We start from the raw sequence: 20,674 nt of genomic DNA, 5'->3' as shown, positions 1-20,674 counted from the left end.
CAGGGAGAGATTAGGTTGCTATATGTTATCGGTTTCACGTTCACGTTTTTCTTTGACTCCGAGATTAAGCTATGATTTATTATCTTCGACTGAGTGTTGATTTCAGTTGGGGATATGATGTACTCAATTTTGTTATAAACACTTCAAAAATTTAATCATAGGGAAGGAAGAATGAATTTTTCAAACTTGAAAATAAATTAAGATTGGCGGGGTTTGAAAATTTTATTTTAGTTGTACTTTCGATAATATTTGCTGTTAAATTTGAAATAAATGTTTAGTTTCTCTTATCTCTTATTCTCTTATCTGGATTGAAAAGTGATTTTGAGTAAGAAAAAGACAACAAAAAAAGCATATAAAAGGTTAAAAGTCAAAAATCATTATGTTCTTATATTGATAAAAGATAACCTTTTAATTTATTGCTTTTAAACTTTTATGATTTTATCCTATCTTTTTTCCTATTACTCTTTTGACCATTTCCACTTGTCACCTTCTAAATTAACCAAATGAAAGAAAACTCCATCACGTTGACTTAAAAATAAACAAAATCTTGTGGACTATATTTGAAGTACATAATTAGAAAAGAACTTAAGCATGTATGGTGTTGTTTCGCTCATGGTAAATATTGCTGAGCGAAGATCGGATGAAGGCATCTCCCCTCTCCACGAAGCCATCCAGATGGGTCCACAAGAACCAGAAGCTCAGGAAACAAAACAGCACCTTGCTGACCCAGTCGAGGATGTAAAGACGTCGCAGGACTTTGCGAGCCTGAGGTAAAGTAGCCTCGCTCTCGCCCAGGATATAGGTCCTCATGCCCACGATGTAGTTGCTGATGTACGTCTCCCAGTTAACTTGGCCCACCGACGTGTCAAAGAGATCCTGATCTACGGTATTTAGTTGACTACTCATTTCCTGGAACCGTTCGTTGCGGAACTCCCAGTCTTTCGTTGTATAGTACTGCAGGAGTTTCAGACCCACCGATACTTTGCGTTGGACATTCAGTAAGCTGAACAGAATAAACCATTAGTTAGTGAAAATTGATGAAGTCTGTAAAGCGGTAACTTACAAGGGCTTCTGGCCAAAGACGAGCAGCCAAAAGTCGATGAAGTAGGCGGGCAGATAGTGGAAGAAGATGACGCAGAAGAGGTGGTGGTAGTAGTTCTTCTTGATGGATCCTCCTGGATACCAAAGCGCAAAGCTGAGAGGTGTTTCGTAGAAGAATCGTCGACCTGTCTCGATGCTGTCGCCCCAGGACATCAGAGCTTTGCTGGAGATGCACAGATTGCAGAACTCCACGCCTCTCTGCTGACCACCTTTCTCCTGACTGGCCTTGCCACGTTGATAGCCACACAGGATCATACCATTGATGGCCTTGTCCACGGGGATTACAGTGGAGGCGTAGTCCGGATTGCAGTGCATCGATCGGATGACTCCGCGAGCAGCACCTATCATAAGACCAGTAGGTCCATTGACGCCCTCGATCCAGCCGGGCAACGGTTCGTGAATAGCGGCCGTCACTGCAATGGATTTAATAAAGCAATTAACCAGGAGGTAACCACAAAGAGTAGGCACTCCGATACCCACCAATCGAGGGCCTTGTGATGATTATGGGCAGCTTATTGTTGTATCTGCAAATTAAATCTTCCGACAGCGCCTTGCTGTAAGCGTACGTGTTCGGCAAGCCGTTTAATAATCTGAAAATAAGTCAACGAAACTAGTTATTAGGTGCCAAGGTACTGGTGTAAAGGAGTATGAAACGCCAAGCATTTTACTGCCGTTAACTATTATTTTAAAACGAGTTTCTTTTTAATGTTTATATCTTTATAAGCGTTTGTTTACTATGATTAGTTTTGAGGAGGATCGTCTGCATCTACTAAAATATAAAATATTCGAAGTAGGAATATCTCAAAATAACGATATTTTTTGTATAATTAAAAACCACCTACTTGGGTGTGATTTCCGCCAGGGCGACGTCATCCATCGTCTCCACCATTTCAATGATAGAGAAGGGATTCTGTGGTGCCGGGTAGGCTCTCTCCTCCAGCACACTCTCGTTGCACTGGCAGTAGGAGGTGGACACATGAACCAGGGCCTGCAGGTGGCTCATCTTCTCAGCCAGACGAAGGACTTTCAAGGTACCGACCACATTCATCATGACCATGGGACGCAGAGGCTGGTCAAAGCGCACATTGGCTGCACAGTGGAACACCACCTCGACGTTGGAGGCGAGAGTGTTGGTGTCATTGGCGCTCAGGCCAAGGTCCGGTTCCAGCAGATCGCCCTTTACCACGCGCACCTTGTCCACGATGCCGGGATTCTTCTCCAGCAGTTTGTTAAAGATCTAAAAGGCAAAAATAAGAGGCGGTCGGTCATTAGTAAAGTGTCATGGCGTTGAAATTGCAATTCGGATTCAAAGTTTGCTTCTGTCTACTGGCTAGAATCGCCTAATGGGCCATGTCGCTGGTTTTAGCGCCGTCTTAACGTCTAACAATTAAGAGTCATTGTAAGTTTTTGGATTTTTTCTACCAATAATGATCACCTTGACTTATAAACGCCGTGGATGTGTTTGAGTGGGTCGCCTCTGTGGGCTCTACGTAACACTAGATTTCTGTGTCTTTGAACGGTGCGATAATTTGGTAATTTGCGGGAGTCGCGTTGGAGTTTGGAGGTTTTCCCTCTGACGGAGGGCAAATGGAATATTAGTTCAGCTGCGTTGGTACCAGTTATGGCATATAATTATATAGAATTTTTAACTGAGTTCACGTGCGAGTGCGTTGCGATTCGGAATTGTCAGGCAGCCTGAAGTGGAAATGATGGCTATCGGCAGGTGGACAAGGTCAGCCATAGCGATCACTTTGGATTTTGTAAGATTTCTATTATAACTTGGACTGACTGCAAATGGTGTGTCTTAGGCTGTGACTCATTCGCAAATAATGTGTAATTTTGAATAACAGTAGATTGAAGGACAAAGAGTTATTTCAAAATTTTAAACCACAATTAATTGGCTAACGTTAGAATTTTGCAAAATCAATAAATTAAATCAATTGGTAACTTATGAAATTCACTTGAGTCACTTATTCTCAGTGGTTTCCCTTACAATCCAACTTAATTCATTTAATTGCTGTAATTGAGTATTGCTACATTTTTTGGAGAAGCCCCGGAAATGTAATTTTTCCGTTAGAACTATTGATTTCAATAAATTTCCAAATACCAACTAATTATAGTTATTATTTTTAATAAGCAACATGACAAATCCGAAGATTCCCAAGAAATATTATGAGCTTCGTTGCAATTTGTATTTCCATTAAGCATACGTCACGTGGTACGGCTTTAAGTGGCTATCTAAGTAGACGCTAATTAAGCTGTTTAAAGCAAGAGGGCTGGGCTTTATTTACGATCCATAAATTATCTAATTTACAGCATTTAATAATGGAATGTATCGATTTCCGGCTATGCGAGGCAATTGGATAAACTTACCACACATTTGAAGTACTGCTCCTTGCGAACACTGGGATCGACCCCCTTTTTGGTGCGTATCAATAGATATATGACATTCAGATCGGAGCAGCTGCGCAGTAGTTTCTCTACTAAGACTTTGCCCATAAATCCAGTGGCACCGGTTATCAGGATGGTCTTGTTTGCATAGAAATTGGCAATATCAGACTCGCCGCATTCGGCATCGCTCCTCAATATGTCCATGGTTAAGCAGGGATCTATATTCTGTAGAAAAATTTAATTGAAATTAAAAATGAATTCACATAAACTAATATTATTGTCATATTCCCTGCTAAAAATAACTTATGATTTTGACATTTAGCTTGCCAAATTGAGCAAAGGAAGTGACGATGAGGTCGCATTACAACCATATGTATGTATTTCTTTTTTCAAGATCAAATTGTTGGCCATTTGTTTGTCTAACCTACTCCGGGCAAGATTCTTGTTCAATGTCACCGGCGGATACTGATGAAATACGATCATGCAGAGACAACTGCTGTGTTGACCAACCGCGTGTAATTGCCGTGGCCAATTGGGATTTTCGGGTTTCGTTCCCTTGGAGGCCCCTTTCCCATCACACCTCGCGTATCATCTGTTTATGTTGGTAAATAGCGACAAGTTTAAAGACCTGTTAGCGGCCACCGTTTGTTTGTTTATCATGTTTGGAAAGTATCCGTCCCGCAATGGGTTAATGTTTGGCTCATTGCTTTATTTTGGGTTTTTATTTTTAGGTTTTTTATTGTACTTTTTAGTGTGTGCATTACGCTCTTGGGCAATGAGTGTGCGGGTGGAAGTCCAAGCAATTAGCCAGATTTTGGATTTCTTCGTGACGGGGTTAGACTTTAGCGTTTTTAGAGCATTACAACCTCTGCGTTTTAATCTACTTTTATGTGTGAACTAATTAAGTTAAGTAAATTAAAGTTTCTTGCTTAATTACACAGAAAGTTAACCACTCATGTAATGGTAAAGTTAATGCACTTTGTAGGAATCATAAAAAATCTAGCATTATAAGATTTCTTTTATGAAATATGATGTTTTTCCTGCCTTTAGGTATCGAAATCCACCCTTTTTAGTATAAACTTCAATTACCAATTTTATTGATTGATTACAAAATTATAAAATACAGCACTTGTTAATTGTATTTAATTGCATTTGTATTGTAATTATGCAAACACAATTGTGTTCGTTTATAAATAAATAACAAGCTTATAAATCAATCTGTAAGTTATACACTTTTTAATAGTTATAGTATCGCCTTGGAACTTTTTTCGACTTTAATTTCCTTTAACTTTGTTTAATACAAATATAGGTAAAGTTATAATTTCAATAATTTTTTAGACATCAAATATTATATTTTTTTGAACCTTTCATAATTTGGTAATGTAATATTCCAATGATTCAAAAAAAATATAAAAGTTAAACACCTAGAAATGGTTACCACTACGTTAAAGGAAATCTTTATATGCAGATTACAAAATTTAAAACTAATATGATTTTCAGAAAATCCACTTCCTAAGTATGCACATTTCGAAATCGTTTGCCCGTTCCAAATAATGAATGCTTCCTTTTGGAGTCCGTTCCCTTTCTTTGTTTTTCCTTTCGCGACCTAAACAAAAGACTTAAGACACAAACTAATGCATTTGCTCTTTGCCGTTCTAAATGCATTAGTTTCCATTGAAATTTATTTCCATTGTTTAGTCTGCTCTAGTCGAAGTGACTTTTTTCCTAAGCCACCACACACTTTACTGAGTAATTTACGCCTCCTTTTTGGCCGGACGGGTGGATTCACGTAACTCAAGGCACGCAAATTATGACATTTGTACACTTTTCGCTTACAATTGTTAGATTGACTTTTGTTTTCTTTGGGACTTTTGCGTGTCAATTGTAAGGGCAAACACACACAACGGGCCAAAGTTCACGGGGGGAATGCTATGCCCAACGATTATTGGGCCAAGTTATTAGCACCTTAACTTCATCTGAAACTCACTTCTCAGGCTTGTGACAACGACGACGACGACGACGACTACGGTGACTTGGCGAATCTTTGAGTTATGTTGGCGGTCTCGAATTGAATCGGTTGAAAACTCAGCGGCAACTGAATTGAAAGCGGGCAATTGGCTTGAAGTTATACTCGGCTCAAAGGAAACTCGACTCTGCTGGCGTCGCTGCCTGGCCAACGCCGTACACAAATACAAATACTTGGCCAGTGAACGTGTGCGCAGACAGGTGTGTTAGCCAGGTGAGTAGTAGTTGTAGTGCCTGCTTTCCGGGTTATACTACCCGTAAGATGAGCTTGCCCTCAGCCAGACGATAAAACCGAAAAACACACAAACCGAATCGAAACACTCGAATTAAAGCCAATTAAACGGCACTTAAAGATCTTCAAGTCGAGCAAGGGCAATTGCTAATGGAGCTCCCGTCTTTCCAAGTTTCGGAGCATCATAACTGCAATGGCCTGACAACTCTGGCCGGAGTCCAAAACAAAATTCCCCTCGACCGCAAAAAAAGGAACCACACCAAACCAAGGCCAGCCACTTGAGTTGGCCCTAAAAAATCGCATGTCATCCATGGCAGCGAAACAGATGCATATATACAGTAGGACTTCTGTAAAGGGAACATTCTTTAGGCCACGTTCTTATATACTAATCAGTTCAATAAGCAATTCCTTAACAAATCCCAGTTTTGGAAACTATGTTACCCACTATATATCCTAGTACCAAACATAATAGACTTAATTATTATTTAATTTATATTACCACCAGTTTAATATAAGTTATTTCAAATGATAATAAAATCAGTATATTGCCAATTGTTCCCTTAAACACTTCAATAACCGCCAGCACAATTGTTTGCTTTAAATGTAATGTTATGAGTCAGCTATGAAAGCTATTTATGGATTGTACTTTACAAAACTTAACAATCTGAACATCTGAGTCCCCACTGTAGTTGTATATGCACAAATTCAGGCAACTCATACTAGTGAATTTCCGCGCTAAAATGCATTCATGCAATTTTCGGCTGTAGAAGAGATTTTTTCCTCTTGGGGGAACCTGATCCACGGCTGCAAGCTGTGATAATGGCCAGGTAAGAAAAAAAGTTGACCCGTCAGGTGGGTTAGTTAGTGAGTCGAGGAGTTGTGTGTGGGGAGGACGAGTAGACGTGTTGGACAGCCACAGGATCGCTGGGGATTTCACAATCTGGTACCAACCAAACAGAAGATGTCGTGATGAGACGACCTTGAAATTGTGATTCAGCAACGTCTCCGTTACGTTTTTAATATATATTTTTTTTCCACCCAGTTTGTTGGCCTACGGGCCTTGCGGTTAATAACAGGCTTCGCAGCTCATCAATTGTATTCCATTTCCCTTTCCTTTGATGACATAATTTGTTTTGGCAGCCCAAGTCGTTGGACGCCCCTGGTCCAGCCCAATTCGTAGTTCCACTCTAATTGGTTCTGTAAACGCGAGAGAACCGAGGAAACTGTCTCGTCACCGGGTTGCGAATTGCACGACTTAGCCAAATCTCAACTTCCATGTTCCCAGTGGGGTTTCGTCTCTAATCAAGCGGAAGTGATTTCAACACACGTGCCTCCAAACTCCAAGAAACTCCTTGGCTATTGCTATTTGTATTTGTCTTATGGCCTTTCCGTTTTCTATGTGGCAAATGTTTTGTAATCGTGCATATCAGCTGGATCCTATTTGATTTTCATCTGGTCACTAACTAGCTAATATTTATCTTTCGCACTTCTTTTGTTTATAAGCCATAGATGACTTATAGCATTAGTAACTTTCAATCCCAGCTTACAAGTTACATTTTGCCGCTTACTACTATATATTTGAGCGTTTCTTCGCTAACCATTTTTTGGTTGACTCATGGACAAATATTTCCTATTTTTGATTGGCTTTAAAACTGCTGATTTACGCCAAATAATTCCATAAATAATAAAACGCAATATGTTTTTGTTTTTAATAAAGAAATCTAAAATAATGTGAGAATTATAAGAATTTTTGGAACCTGGAAGACGATAAATTTGATTAGGATAATATTGCTAGATTTCAAAGAGCGTCATATGAGATTTTTCCACGTCTAGATCTTCATTCCTGTTTTGAGTTTAAAACGTGATAGATTACGAAACTGCTTTTAATAACTCTAAAAAATATATAAAAATATTTGAGCTTAGTCTCTAACATTTGACATTTAGGAACTGCCCTTTGCTATTCTTTAAGCACTTCCCTGAATCCCCAAGACTATAACTCCCCATTACAATTTTTGATTGTACATTACCGATGAATAATCCGGCAATTATAAACAGGTTGCTTGAGTAGATACATATGTACCATGCATTCAATCAGCCGCGGCCATCATTATGCAATTTATTGCAATTGATTACTCCGAGTGGGCTGGAGTTAAGAGGTAAAGCTGGAGCTACGGATGGAATAAATGGGATTTCTAAGAGTTAACCCAACGAATCGGGACCGACGCCATAAATCAAACATAATTGCAAATCTCAGTTGCTTTCGCGGCTGCTGAATGTATACTAAATAACACTAAATATTTGCTATTTGTTCGAGATTTGATTAACGTCTAAGTAGAACACATTAAGGCTTGACCTGAGTCAACAAAGCAGCTTTGTATAGTGGTTATGGGGTGCATATATGCCTATATTGAAACTTCATTTCGCAACTTGTGCTGTGAACATTTTAGAAAAGGATTAATAGCCACTATAAATAACACTTATAACTTGTTCTGGAATTGTATTTAAATTTCAGTCTAGTTTTTGTCTTGTTTTTATCGGAATTAGATGGAGAATAAATGTTTAATGATTTAAATTACATTTAATTATTTGTTAATAAGTCATTTAATTCTTAAGCTATTACTGACTGCTTGTATTTTTAGATTTCATCATGTTGACTACTCCCAGGGGAAACCTGTTAAAAATCGTGGTAATGCAATGGAAATACACACAATCACAGTTTGAGTAAGTCTTCTTGCCTTTTGTTGTTATTGATGTTTACGCATATCGGCACGCAATATTGTCCAGGTCTGGGCCTTTTCCACATTCCCCATCCGCAGTGTGGGCTCGGCCATAAGTTTTCCATTTAAAACAAGTAGACACCGGCTGCTGACACAAAGCGGCAAGATATGAATCTAATTAGCTGGACTCACTCTCACCTAGCTTAAAGTACATTCCTAAACCACTTTCCGCCTCCCGATCAAAGCCATATACGAGTGTAAATATGTCAATTATATTATTTATCACAATGTTAATAATTGTACAGACCGGGAGAATCGAATTGGTGAGCGGCGCAAAGAAAAAAGTGGGCCTTGGGCAAGCTGGATCGGCTTAGTTGATATTGATAGCAGTTCCTATATCTGGTAGTGTGCTCTACCCACCTCCAAAGAGTTTAAGATGGAATCCACTGATTGTAAATACTGAAAAATTATCCATTTATTGAAATAGAGCTGCTAAGTGACTTTTAATTGGTGTTATAAACGGACTTAAGAGGTATGAGGGATATGATAGGTTTGTTGGTAATGGTAACTAGTTTAAAATAAAACATAGAATTAGTAAATTAAAATGTATGTTGCTTTCTACTTTGCTTTTTAGGTAAGTTAAAGAATAAGTAATACGTATCAATGGGTAATGAAAGGTCCATAGCGTATACGAAAATTAATTTGTTTGATGTAGGGTGGTTGACAAGTAATTACACATTTAATTGGATGGCGATAGGATTGATACCTTTTTAAAAAGTCTAGTGTTCCATATCGAAATGAAGTTTATAAATAATTTATGCTGAATAAACGGAACTAAACAAAGAAAAGAAATAATTCGCTTCGTGCAGGTGGAAGGAGCTACTAAGGTTAAATAGTTTGACAGCTTAATTCTCATTCAAAATTGGTCTTGTTAGATATTCTACTCTAGGTTAAAAGGTTCGTTATCCCTCTAATTAAGGCCTTGATAGAAACAAATTGTTTTGTCAATTTAAACTTTTAGCATTTAATCAATTTAAAAGAATATTAAGGTGGTTGAAAATCAGAGTACATATAGGTCAATCGATTCCATCCAATCGATTTATTTTGCCTGTTAAGATTATGATTTGGAGAAACAACGAAGCCTGGCTTCCATCCAGCTCCCTTTCATTTAGTAGCTACGACCGAAGAGCGTGTAGAACTTGGGCTTGTTTGTGCAGCTGGGGTTGATGCACTTGTCGCTGGCCGCGATGGGAGCTGGCTGGTCGAAGGGGATGCATAGCGACTTGGCGCCCATGGCAGGAGCTCCAGGCTCGGCCTCTTCGCCGCGGGCACTATCCGCCTTGATCTTGTCTTCGCAGCTGATCTCGCCGCAGAATGGAGCCAGCAGTATGTTCTTCTGCTCAAGGAAACCGCAGAAGTCGTTCCAGTTGCTAACCTTCTTAGTGTGACTTGTCATATCCTCTTGTGCCTTGCTAAGCATGGTCTCATGGATTGTCTCCAGCAGTGCGGGAATCTTCTTCTCCACATCGGCCAGTGGGATGGTGATCTTCTCACCTGTGTCACGGCGCACGGCCACTAGCTGCTTAGCCTTCAGGTCCTTAGGACCAACCTCCAAGCGCAGCGGCACTCCCTTCAGTTCCCAGTGGTTGAACTTCCATCCGGGCGAATAATTATCTCGGTAGTCACCTTCGCATCGCACTCCACCGCCAACAAGTCGCTTTTCAAGTTCCTTGCACGCGTCCAACAGCTGCGCACGCTCGTCATCCTTGGTGTTCACAGTGATACCGCAGGGCACCACAATAGCCTGAATGCAGGCAACATGTGGTGGCAGCACCAGACCTTGGTTGTCCGCATGCACCATAATCATCACGCCAATGGTGCGGGTAGTTATGCCCCAAGAGTTCTGGTAAGCGTACTTCTTCTGCTGAGTTTCAGGGTCCTCGTACACAATCTCGAACATCTTGGAGAAGTTCTGCCCCAAATGGTGACTGGTTGCTCCCTGAATAGCTCGACCGGAAGCTGAGATGAATGCCTCCACGGTGGTAGTGTAATCACCGCCCGCGAACTTCTCCTTCTCTGTCTTACGACCCTTCACAACGGGAATAGCCAGCAGGTGGGTGTAGACCAGGGCGTACAGGTCGAGGATTTCCAGCACTTCCTTGTCGGCTTCCTCTTTTCCGGCAAACGCAGTGTGTCCCTCCTGCCACAAGAACTCGCGGGTACGTAGGAAAGGAGTTGGCTGCTTAAATTCCCAGCGCTTTATAAAAAAAATATTCGTTAAACAACAATGAGATTGACTTAACCAAATAGATACTTACCACAACGTTGTTCCACTGATTAAGACGGATTGGAAGATCCCTGTAGGACTGAACCCACTTGGCGTAAGCGGGATACATGACGGTCTCGGAGGTAGGGCGCACAGCGATTGGCTCGGCCAAATCGGAGTCACCCGACTTCGTTACCCATGCTACTTCCGGAGCAAAGTCCGCAATATGCGTCTTTTCCTTTTCCAGCACCGCCTTCGAAACAAAGATGGGGAAGTAACACTCCTTGACACCCATGCGCGTAATCTCAGCATCGAACCAGTTCTTGATGGCTTTCCAAATGGCAAAGGACCAGTGGCGGAGGATGTAGCATCCGGACACGTCATAATATTCGATCATTTCACCCTTGGTGATTACCTGTGAGTACCAGTCCGGTAGATTGTCCTCCTTAGTGGCCTCCAGTCCCAGACGGGTTTGTTTTTTCACAGCGCCGGAAGCGTCGGCCGCTGGCTCCTTTTTCACAGGCTTGGCTGGCTTTGGTTGAGTCTCCTTTGGTGCTTTCTTGGCCGATCCACCACCACCGCCGCCTCCTCGTCCAGCTACAGGGAAATCGGTGCCTGTAACCTCCTTGTACTTAGCCTTGAGAGCCAACAACTTGGCCACTTCAGCATCGATAACATCCTTGGCTGCTTTGTTGGACTTTGCCGCACGTACCTTCTCTCCCTGGGCATTGATCTCCTGGGTAAGTTCATCCTTAGCTGGCGATGCCATGTTAACCGGACTGGCTTCTTTTTTAACTACAGCGGGTTCAACTTTAGCGTCAGGGGTCCAGTCCTTACCACTCAGCGTCTTATATTCAGCTTTAAGGGCAAGAAGATTCTTAACCTCAGGTTCAATAACGTTCTTGGCTGCCTTCTCCGACTTCAGCTTTCTGATCTTATCACCTTGCTCCTGAATTTTGCCCAAGACACTGGCAACGTCGCTACCTGTATCTCCAGCAGTGAGATCTACAACGGCGACGGTTGCGGGAGTGGGAGCCACAGTACCTGGTTTCCACTCTTGGCCGGTTAGAGATTTGTAGTCCGTTTTCAGAGCCAGCAAAAGCTTTACCTCGGCATCCACCAGGGATTTTTCCGATTTAGCCGACTTCAGTTGGCGGATTTTATCACCCTGCTGGGCGATCTTATCCAACAATGTGTTTACGGCAAGGTTTGAAGCGGGTTCGGGATTCTTCTCCTGTTTGACCTTTACTGCAGCTGCTGCTGGGGCTGGGGCGGTGGTACCTGGTTTCCAGTCACTACCGGTCGCAGCTTTGAAGTCAGCCTTTAAACTGAGCAACGTCTTCACTGCAGCATCAACAGTTGCCTTATCGGCTTTAGCTGCCTTCAGCTCTCGCACCTTATCGCCTTGGGCAGTGATTTGGTTTAGAATCTGCGCGACCGAATCGTTGGCAGCGGCAGCTGGAGCAGGTGATGCAGCTGGAGCGGCAGTGGGAGGAACAGTGCCTGGTTTCCAATCTTGACCGGTGAGAGTCTTGTACTGAGCTTTCAGTTCGAGCAGCGTCTTTACAGCAGCGTCAATCTCTGGTTTGCCAGCCTTCTTACCCTTCAGATCTCTAACCAAATCACCCTGCTTCACAATGCTGGCGTTAACAGACGCGGCGTCGTTGGAGGAGGAAGAAGCGGCAGCAGGTGGAGAAGCAGCAGGAGCAGTAGTTTGTCCTGGTTTCCAATCGTTTCCTGTAGCTGTTTTGTAATCAGCTTTTAGGGCAAGAAGCTTTTTCACCGCAACATCGATTTGATCCTTAGCTGCTTTCTTCGATTTCAGGTCACGCACAAGATCGCCCTGCTTGGTTATTTGACTGTCCAAGTCGGAAGCTTGGCCGGAAGATTTCACAGGAGAGGATGCCTTTTTCTGAAAGAAAGCACATTTTTAATGTTTTTTATATAAAAGTTAGATAGCTGCAACGTCTTCATGTTTTTAAAAACTTTTCTGCAACGTCAGCAAGGGCCACATGAATTATTCAGCGAGCCCCTCTTTTAATTTGTTGCGTATGTCTTACACAGGTTGACGATAACGATCCACACGCTACGTTGTTCAGCGTTCAACTGGTTTTGGCTGAAGAAGAAGACTGCGCCGAACCAACGCGGCACATAATTAAGAGAAAGTGAAAGAGCTTCAGAGAGCCAAAGTTAGAGAGTGAACATGATTTTAGAGTTACGAACAGCTGATATTGCAGATTGAGAGAAAATAAGATTGACTACCAGACGAATATGAAATACTCTATTTTCTATTTTACTAATAATTTGTGAAATAATGTGCTTGAACTCACCGTTGTCTTGGCATCTGGGGCATTGATTTTCAGACCAGAGGTGGGCACATCCTTCGTATGACCATCGGGAATTGAGAACAAAACTATGGGTGAGGGTACACTTGTGAAGCCACTGGGAGGAGCATAAGCGTTGTCCACCTTGAAGAAGCCACGTCTTTGCAACTGGATGATATCGCCCTTTTTACACTTCTTCAGTTCAGGATCACCCAACATGGCCACTTCGTCTCGGGTCTTGTGACCAATAAACTGCTTAAAGTCCTCGTCCTTGCCCAAAACAGGTTTGCTGATGATGTTATCGAAGTAAACGCAGAAAGTGGGTGGATAGGCACTAGCATCATCTTCCACAGCCAACCAGGTGAGTTTAAGGGTTTTCTTGAAGTCCTTGTTATCCAGGTTAAGAGCAGCATCGACGGAAATGATAGTACCGGATGCATCCTTGTTTACCTTCTTGATCAAGATGTTGCCCCAGTTGATAAATGTGGCATTTTCACCCTCCTTCAAAGCTTCAGCATCAACGTAGTCGATGTAAATGCGGGGACCCAACGAGACGGTCTTCTTGCCAAGCGACTCATCCTTTGGATGCACGGAAACCTGGATCTTTTCGACCTTAGCTCCAGCCACATTTACAATGATGCGTTTCTCTTTCTCTAAAGCCGTGTAACGAGGAGCAATCGGATCGATAACCTTCTTGTTAAACGCCCAGATCTTATCCCAGTTCATGAAGACCACGGATTTGCTGCTGCCCTGGGCAATGATGAATTCCTTCAAACCTTCCACAGTCATACCCCGACGGATGATACCACGCACTGTTGGGAAACGAGGATCATCCCATCCGTCAACCAGACCGGAGTCCACAAACCAGGTAAGCTTCCTCTTGGACAACACTGTGTTGGTCATGTTCAATCGACTATATTCCCAGATGTAGGGTTTCCTTAGCTTGAGGGCATCAATAAACCAGTAGAACTGGTCATCTCGATCGTGGTACTCAGTGGTGCGCAGGGTGTGGGTGACATTCTCGATAGCATCCACAATGGGGCAAGCAAAGTCGTAGGTGGGATACACCCTGTAACTCATAATGGTTAAAAATCTATTGAAATCCCACTTTGTAAAATACCCACTTGTATTTGGTTCCTGTGCGAGGATGTGGCTCGTTCTTACAGCGATAGATAGTGGGATCGCGCATGCAGCCGTTGGCAGAGGTCATGTCGATCTTGGCGCGTACACAGTACTTCTGACCCTTCTCAGATCCCTTAAGCATCTCCTCCCACAGGGAAAGATTCTTCTCAACGGCTGAAAAAGAGAATGAGAAATATTAAAACTCTCCAATATCCAAAGATCAACAAACACTCACAGTTAGATCGATTAGCGGACTCCACTCGTTGCTCGCGCTCCAGCTTCATTTGCTCTGGTGGCGTGTCGTCCACGTAGGCTTTGCTCTCCTTGATCAGCTGGACACAGTAATCTAGCATCAGGTCGAAATAGTTAGAGGTGTGCGTAAACACGTCAGGCTTGATCTGCAGCTGTTCAAGATCGCCGAGAATGACGTTTTCGAACTCAACGGTTTCCTTGGCGGGATTCGTGTCATCAAATCTCATGATCAGCGTTCCCTGGAACGCCAGTGCATAGTATTGATTCAGCAGCGCCGCCTTAGCATGACCGATATGCAGATAGCCCGACGCCTCTGGCGGGAATCGCACCACGACCTTGCCCATCTCGGCACCTGGAAGGTCCACGAACTTTCCTTCCTGTTTGCGCTCTCCCGTTTTGGCGGGTGTCTGCTCTTTGGAGGCCTGCGGGCTTCTCTTGACCCTCGCTCCCTCTGGCAGACTCTGAAGCACCTTTTGGATCAAGGGCTGGGCAGTGATGAGGTCATACCAACGCTGCACGTGCTGCGGGATGCCTTTAGCGGCAAGGAACTCATAACGTAAATGCATCTCGTTGAACAACGCAAAATCAGCGATGGTCAGCTTGTTGGCCACCAGATAAGTAACCGGGGCAATGGATTTGTCCAGGAAGGACAGGGCCCACGAGATGTCATCCTCACAGGTCAGCGAAAAGGACAGCCAGTGATCTATCTGTGTCCGTTCGATGGCCGTCTCTCCGTACAGTTTATAGTCGGGAGCAGCGCGGGCCAAGGCGCGAAGTACATCGTTGTTGGAGTGGCACACCAGAACTCGATTATCCGGGAACTGCAGTGAGGTCTCCTCCTTGCTCCACACAATCTCCACGGGCACGGTGCCATTGATAAGGTGCGCCGTCGCCAAACCACCTATTCGAATGAGTCAATTAATATCACCCGACACGACGTTAAACTGATGCAATAAAAGGGGAATTGAATGGAATGCCCAACATATTGTGTACATAAATAGACCATATCCGTTTATAACCTCACTAAGTGCACATCTTCCGGCCCCTGAAGGTCACTGCAGCCGGCTTTTTTAAACTTACTTATCGGCGGATTGTTGAGGTTCGCTTTGAGCTTTATTGACATCGTCGTAGTTTGTTCGCTTGCAATCTAAATTCAAATGACGAAATTTCTCGGCTTAATATACGGCACGAGTACGGCCAGCTGCTAACGTCTACACAGCCTAATAGAGATGGCCAAAGAGGGCTGCAGTTGCCGTGCGATAGTTCTCTGTGAATGCTACACACCGAGCAGTTCCGATACAGTAAAACCTAAAGTTAACAATTTATAAATTATTTATAATCAACGGTATGTTTTATACGACTAAAAGAATTAGTGAGCTTAATATTTATATATTTTAACTATATTTTATCAAAAGTACTAAACTTAACTTAACATTTCTTCGTTTGGTTATTGTCTCTAGTTTTATGACACACAGTGTTTTTTGTTATTCTCTTGTAAGCGTCGACAGGTGCATTGTGAATGGCAACACTGCATGAAGGAGAATTTTCTATGTGTGTTTTGTTCGGTGGCTGCATGGAAAAATAAAATTTTTCCATATATTTTGTACAACCAGCACACGGAAAAACTCAACCACGCAGAGGAAAAACATAATAAATGGTGAGACTAATGGAAAAACAAGTGGAACAGTAAAATAACTCGTTATGGTAACGATGCGGTGGCTCCAGTTATAAATGAGATGTGTGTGTGTTGGTGTGGGTGCTTGATGACTGTGTCAGTGGGAATTGGGAGCTTCGCTGGCCTAAAAAGATATGAAAAATAATGAAAACATAACAATTCAATAAAAGTTATATGCTAATGAAGAGGCACCTCGTTTTTAGATGCTTTTCATGCTGCTGTTCAGCCGGCAGGGCAAACTGCGGTTACAGAAGTGGTACATGGCCTATCCGGATAAGGTAAAAAAGAAGATCACCAGAGAACTGGTGACCACGATATTGGCTCGAAAGCCCAAGATGTGTTCCTTTCTGGAGTGGAAAGACTGTAAAATTGTCTACAAGAGGTGAGTAATTTAAGGAATTTAAGTGGTCAAGATATAATAGATATTACTTCAGTTTTCTAAGAAAAACTAAAGTTTCTTACTTTGCTCTATTAAGTTTTCAAACCCTAGAAATGTATCAGATACCAGCACTGATTAGATATGTATTCCTAAGAACAAGTGCTCTTACATTATATCTGATATTTTACAAGATAATTACTATTATAGAAGGACTAACAACTGTAATCAGACAAGCTTTAAATGTATTTTTTCATTGTCAATAAACTGTCACTAATGTTTGTTGCTTTATAGGTATGCCAGCTTGTATTTCTGTTGCGCCATCGAGCAGAACGACAACGAACTGCTGACACTGGAGATCATTCATCGCTATGTAGAGTTGTTGGATAAGTACTTCGGCAGCGTAAGTTATTAACACCAGTTTTGCGACAAAAAACCTAAAAGGATTTATATTACCACTTTTGTTAACAGGTCTGCGAGCTGGATATAATCTTTAACTTTGAAAAAGCCTACTTTATCCTGGATGAGCTGCTTATTGGCGGCGAGATCCAGGAGACGTCCAAAAAGAATGTACTTAAGGCAATTGCCTCGCAGGATTTGCTCCAAGAGGTCAGTACACCCGAGACATATGATCTGTAATGCGTAAAACGGTTGTGTCACTCTCTACCTATGCCGGATATTGTTAATTGTTTTACATATTTATTCAACTTACTGGTTTTTAGTTTCGTTACCTCGTTAGTGTTTGTTTGCATCTTTATATTATATGCCTATCTATAACGTTTACAATGTCATACCTCATGCATATCACGGTTTTCTCTTTTTACTATACTCTTACTTACTTCTCGTTCTGTTTCTCTAATTTGTGCAATCGAAACTAATTACTATACTACTCCTACTGTAAACTGAACACCTCTAACCACTCGAAGCAAGAAGAGTTCTTTTACTCGCTGCAATAGATCCTAAGTCCAGTGTGCGTGTGTACTCTTGCCGCAGCAATGTCATTAACTTTAAGTTCAGAATCTGATGTAAACCACCTTAGCAGACACACACGCACCCAATCGATTTGTTTTATTTATCATTGCATGCCGTCTTGAGTTCCGAAACTTGCCTACTCGAAAGCGAATTGTGAATTGTGAGAATTTACCAGGAATTATTTGATCGCCACAGTATTGAACTTGCCATAGATGTTTCTGTGCAGTAAAACTATAACCTTTGTTTGCCATTCGTAGTACAATTTTTGCTTGTGTTTATTTTGTGACCGTAACTCCGTTAGTCTCCTAACCCGAATTGTAGTAAGACATAGATCTTAGTTGGCTTGATTATTTTGCATGACCTTTGTAGTTGAATTACTAACTAGATACGATGTTAAACTATACATATTCTTGCCATACCATATGCCATATATAAATGTGTAACCCATGTACCCTCTCTCTTGTTATTATTAACGCTTACCCTACCCGCCACTGCATAAATCGATGTTAACACAACTACTACTACTACCACCACCAACAACCACCACAGGACTTCAATGAGTATCTCAACTAATCAATGAAAAGAAAAAAATATATAAATATATCTAGAAGAAAAGAAAAGCCCATCCCAAAGAACCAGTGTAAAGAACATAAATTTATAATCCCGATCTGCGAAGAGTTTTAGTGGAGAGTCGATAGGTCAGATCAGTCAAAACCTTCGTCCAGCTGTAAATATATGTGTATATTGCCCAGCTTCCATTCCCCTGCCTTCCCCGCGCTGCGCTGTGATGTTCATCCATATAATATGCATTACATGTTTCCAAGTTGTGCCGTAAATGAAAGAAAAGCAAAACAAGATCGAAATTGGTTTCTTTTTCTGGACACATTCTACTCACATTTACACCTACTACTCGTACTACCACTACTACTACTCTCTTTCCTTCTACTCTTCTCGTTCTTATTGTTCTTATTCTCTGTACTCCAGGACGAAGCCGTTGAGGGCACTTTAAGAGATATTGGACTCCTCTAAAGAACTAGAACACCCTAGAACTTATGTAGTTGATATTACACGCACACCCAGACACAGCAAGCACACAATAACATAAAAACACACACACACATTGATACACCCCCAGCGACAATGTGTGCTGCACTTGGCACTTTTCAACACTGCTCCAACCACTTCTCAACACTAGTGTGTGTTTTGGCTGTTGTACAGCACTGAAGCGCTAATAATGAATAATAAGAAGCAAGAGGACGCCATGCAGCGTGAGGCTACCAAAAGCAATAAATCCCACAAAGCTAAATACTAGATAGTAACATCAGAGCATCTGGCATGTGGTTTTCCATACACCTTCTCTCGTAAATTTTACACGCACACACACAAACACACAGATATTATAGACCCAGCAAAGTTCATGCAAAACAAGCCAACCTCACGTAGTTCCATCTGGGGTTCCTCAACTGAATTAATATTCTTCTTCCTATCTACATTATATAATCGAAAGATCATTCCAATCAATCACCAAATGGGCAATAACTAATTTAGTGGGGAAATATATGCAATACTATTCTTACAATAGAAACAAGTAAGCTTTAATGTTGAAAATATGAGAACGATATATAATTGAAAATTGTAATAATCATCCCTTAGTGGTAACCGAATAAAGTCTAGTTTATGTATATCTACAAATATATATATGTTTATGTATGTGTGTTGTACGTTTTAGCCAAATTTTCTGTGTTTTGTAACTGAAAAAAAAAACAAGTTAAAATAAAAACCAAGTATTTTTCAAAAATAAATCCTAAATGTACTCGTATGCTATATGATAATGGTAAGAACTGGTGATCCTCAGTTTGTTTTTAATGTAATTGTTTATTTATAATTTTGGTTGTTGTTTTTGCTGTTGTCACTGACCCATTTGACTGCTCTGACCTCTTGCCGCCCGCTTTGATCTACTCTCCACTGATCTGATCTCTGAACTCCACTCTCTCCAAAACTGTCTATCTCCCCATCTGTCTGGCTTAGTGCACCCGTTTGGTGTCCTTTTAGTTGTTTTTAGTTGTTATTTCTTATTACCCGTTTTCCATAGCCTATTTATGAGGGGTACACCTAGCTTAGAAACTATTATTTGATTGCCTTTTATCCCGAGCGATGTAAAGTATATAGATCACGTAACTGAAGCTAAGCATTCTCCCATTCCAGGATGAGACCCCGCAGAGTTTCTTCGACGATCATGGCCTTGGCTAAGTTGGCTCTTTGAAAAAAAGAAAACCCAAAAAAGACAGTATCTATATCTTGAACCCATTTAAAGTCGCCTTAAATGTATGCGTGTATCTGTATTCAACGTAACCCAAAAGTATATCGGTTCTATTATTATTTAACCATCCTGTGTCAGCATAAAGGATTGTCTACAAAAGTGCTGTTAAACTTACTCCTAATTTCGCTTGGCAAATGCAATTTGCAACACATTTTACTCTACTAAGGCAGCAATATCGGTTGCTCACACACACATTCATACTTGTAAAGATTAACTTAGAGATAAGCAAGCTAAATCGAAGCGATTAATCGACGGTGTGCTCAACTCTATAGTTGTAAGTTAAAAGCCCTATAAATATATGAAAATTGCTGTATCCAAAGTAACAAATCAAAGCTCTGTTTACTTTAACATTCCTTGCAACAAATAAAAATCGTATCGAGTGTGAGAGTTTCTATATTTCAGATGTTGTATGCTCAGTGGTGTACCTACATTCGTGGGAGAATACGTATCTGAATATTAATTCATTATTTTGTTCAAAGTATTGCAAAATTTGGTAAGGATTTCTGCAATCGTGAAAGACAATAGTGTAGGATAGGAGTGATATTACCCACAAAAATATTTAACTAGGCACAAAAAGGTTGACGGTGATATTTTTAAAACTAATTAAAAACCCATTTGGGTAAATTTACAAGCCTAAATCATTTAATGGATTGAAATAAATAAATTTAATACATCACCAAGTAAAACCTCTTTGGCCTAAAATAAAGCCCCTATTTGGAATAATTGTTGTACTTGTGGCCATTTTACTTTCCCAATTTGGCCACATTTATTTTGGGGCTAGGTTGGCAGCTCTACGACCAACAAATTGTTGATTTCATTTTTATTTGAAGGGGGCGGGCAAAAGAGAGAGCTAGAGAATAGAGAGACGGAGAGCAAGAGAGCGCTGGCATCCTGCCTGCGA

The 20,674-nt window shown here is 41.4% G+C and overlaps 3 protein-coding genes across 6 annotated transcripts; 1 reads left to right on the top strand and 2 right to left on the bottom strand.

Annotated features, from left to right (window-relative positions):
• Window positions 1–524: 524 nt before the first annotated feature.
• On the bottom strand, window positions 525–5,576 carry LOC108116699 (putative fatty acyl-CoA reductase CG5065). Its single transcript, XM_017228716.2, has 6 exons — window positions 5,480–5,576; window positions 3,475–3,717; window positions 1,944–2,338; window positions 1,582–1,691; window positions 1,064–1,514; window positions 525–1,003 (listed from the first exon to the last, which is right to left on the bottom strand). Exons 2-6 carry the CDS (start codon window positions 3,694–3,696, stop codon window positions 586–588), a joined length of 1,596 nt encoding a protein of 531 aa, XP_017084205.2. The 5' UTR covers window positions 3,697–3,717; window positions 5,480–5,576; the 3' UTR covers window positions 525–585.
• Window positions 5,577–9,474: 3,898 nt separating this feature from the next.
• On the bottom strand, window positions 9,475–15,670 carry LOC108116643 (bifunctional glutamate/proline--tRNA ligase). The gene is made up of 6 exons (XM_017228625.2): window positions 15,511–15,670; window positions 14,414–15,331; window positions 14,181–14,352; window positions 13,063–14,125; window positions 10,785–12,644; window positions 9,475–10,723 (listed from the first exon to the last, which is right to left on the bottom strand). Exons 1-6 carry the CDS (start codon window positions 15,551–15,553, stop codon window positions 9,635–9,637), a joined length of 5,145 nt encoding a protein of 1,714 aa, XP_017084114.2. The 5' UTR covers window positions 15,554–15,670; the 3' UTR covers window positions 9,475–9,634.
• A 267-nt stretch (window positions 15,671–15,937) lies between these two features.
• LOC108116685 (AP-1 complex subunit sigma-2) lies at window positions 15,938–20,167 on the top strand. 4 transcript variants are annotated; one of them, XR_001772853.2, is made up of 6 exons: window positions 15,938–16,087; window positions 16,309–16,487; window positions 16,776–16,884; window positions 16,953–17,090; window positions 18,003–18,093; window positions 19,659–20,167. XR_001772853.2 is itself a non-coding variant. In XM_017228697.2 (5 exons), exons 1-5 carry the CDS (start codon window positions 16,085–16,087, stop codon window positions 19,701–19,703), a joined length of 474 nt encoding a protein of 157 aa, XP_017084186.1. In that variant the 5' UTR covers window positions 15,938–16,084; the 3' UTR covers window positions 19,704–20,167. The 4 variants fall into 4 exon arrangements, 3 of the variants coding, with proteins under 3 accessions (XP_017084186.1, XP_017084185.1, XP_017084187.1); XM_017228697.2 differs by lacking the exon at window positions 18,003–18,093; XM_017228696.2 differs by lacking the exons at window positions 18,003–18,093; window positions 19,659–20,167 and adding an exon at window positions 18,438–19,255.
• Window positions 20,168–20,674: the final 507 nt, after the last annotated feature.

The sequence above is a fragment of the Drosophila eugracilis genome, unplaced genomic scaffold (assembly GCF_018153835.1).
Source record: "Drosophila eugracilis isolate 14026-0451.02 unplaced genomic scaffold, ASM1815383v1 contig_75, whole genome shotgun sequence".
Lineage (NCBI taxonomy): Eukaryota > Metazoa > Arthropoda > Insecta > Diptera > Drosophilidae > Drosophila > Drosophila eugracilis.
This window is presented reverse-complemented; position numbering and strand designations above follow the sequence as displayed.

Coding starts and splice junctions, on each gene's coding strand:
- LOC108116699 (XM_017228716.2), bottom strand. CDS start 3,696: ATGGACATATTGAGGAGCGATGCCGAATGCGGCGAGTCTGATATTGCC. Junction 1,692..1,943: donor CTGGCGGAAATCACACCCAA/GTAGGTGGTTTT, acceptor ACTTATTTTCAG/ATTATTAAACGGCTTGCCGA. Junction 1,515..1,581: donor CATCACAAGGCCCTCGATTG/GTGGGTATCGGA, acceptor AATCCATTGCAG/TGACGGCCGCTATTCACGAA.
- LOC108116643 (XM_017228625.2), bottom strand. CDS start 15,553: ATGTCAATAAAGCTCAAAGCGAACCTCAACAATCCGCCGATAA. Junction 14,353..14,413: donor GTCCGCTAATCGATCTAACT/GTGAGTGTTTGT, acceptor TCTCTTTTTCAG/CCGTTGAGAAGAATCTTTCC. Junction 10,724..10,784: donor ATCAGTGGAACAACGTTGTG/GTAAGTATCTAT, acceptor TTTTTTATAAAG/CGCTGGGAATTTAAGCAGCC.
- LOC108116685 (XM_017228697.2), top strand. Junction 16,885..16,952: donor TGGATAAGTACTTCGGCAGC/GTAAGTTATTAA, acceptor TTTTGTTAACAG/GTCTGCGAGCTGGATATAAT. Junction 17,091..19,658: donor CGCAGGATTTGCTCCAAGAG/GTCAGTACACCC, acceptor CTCCCATTCCAG/GATGAGACCCCGCAGAGTTT.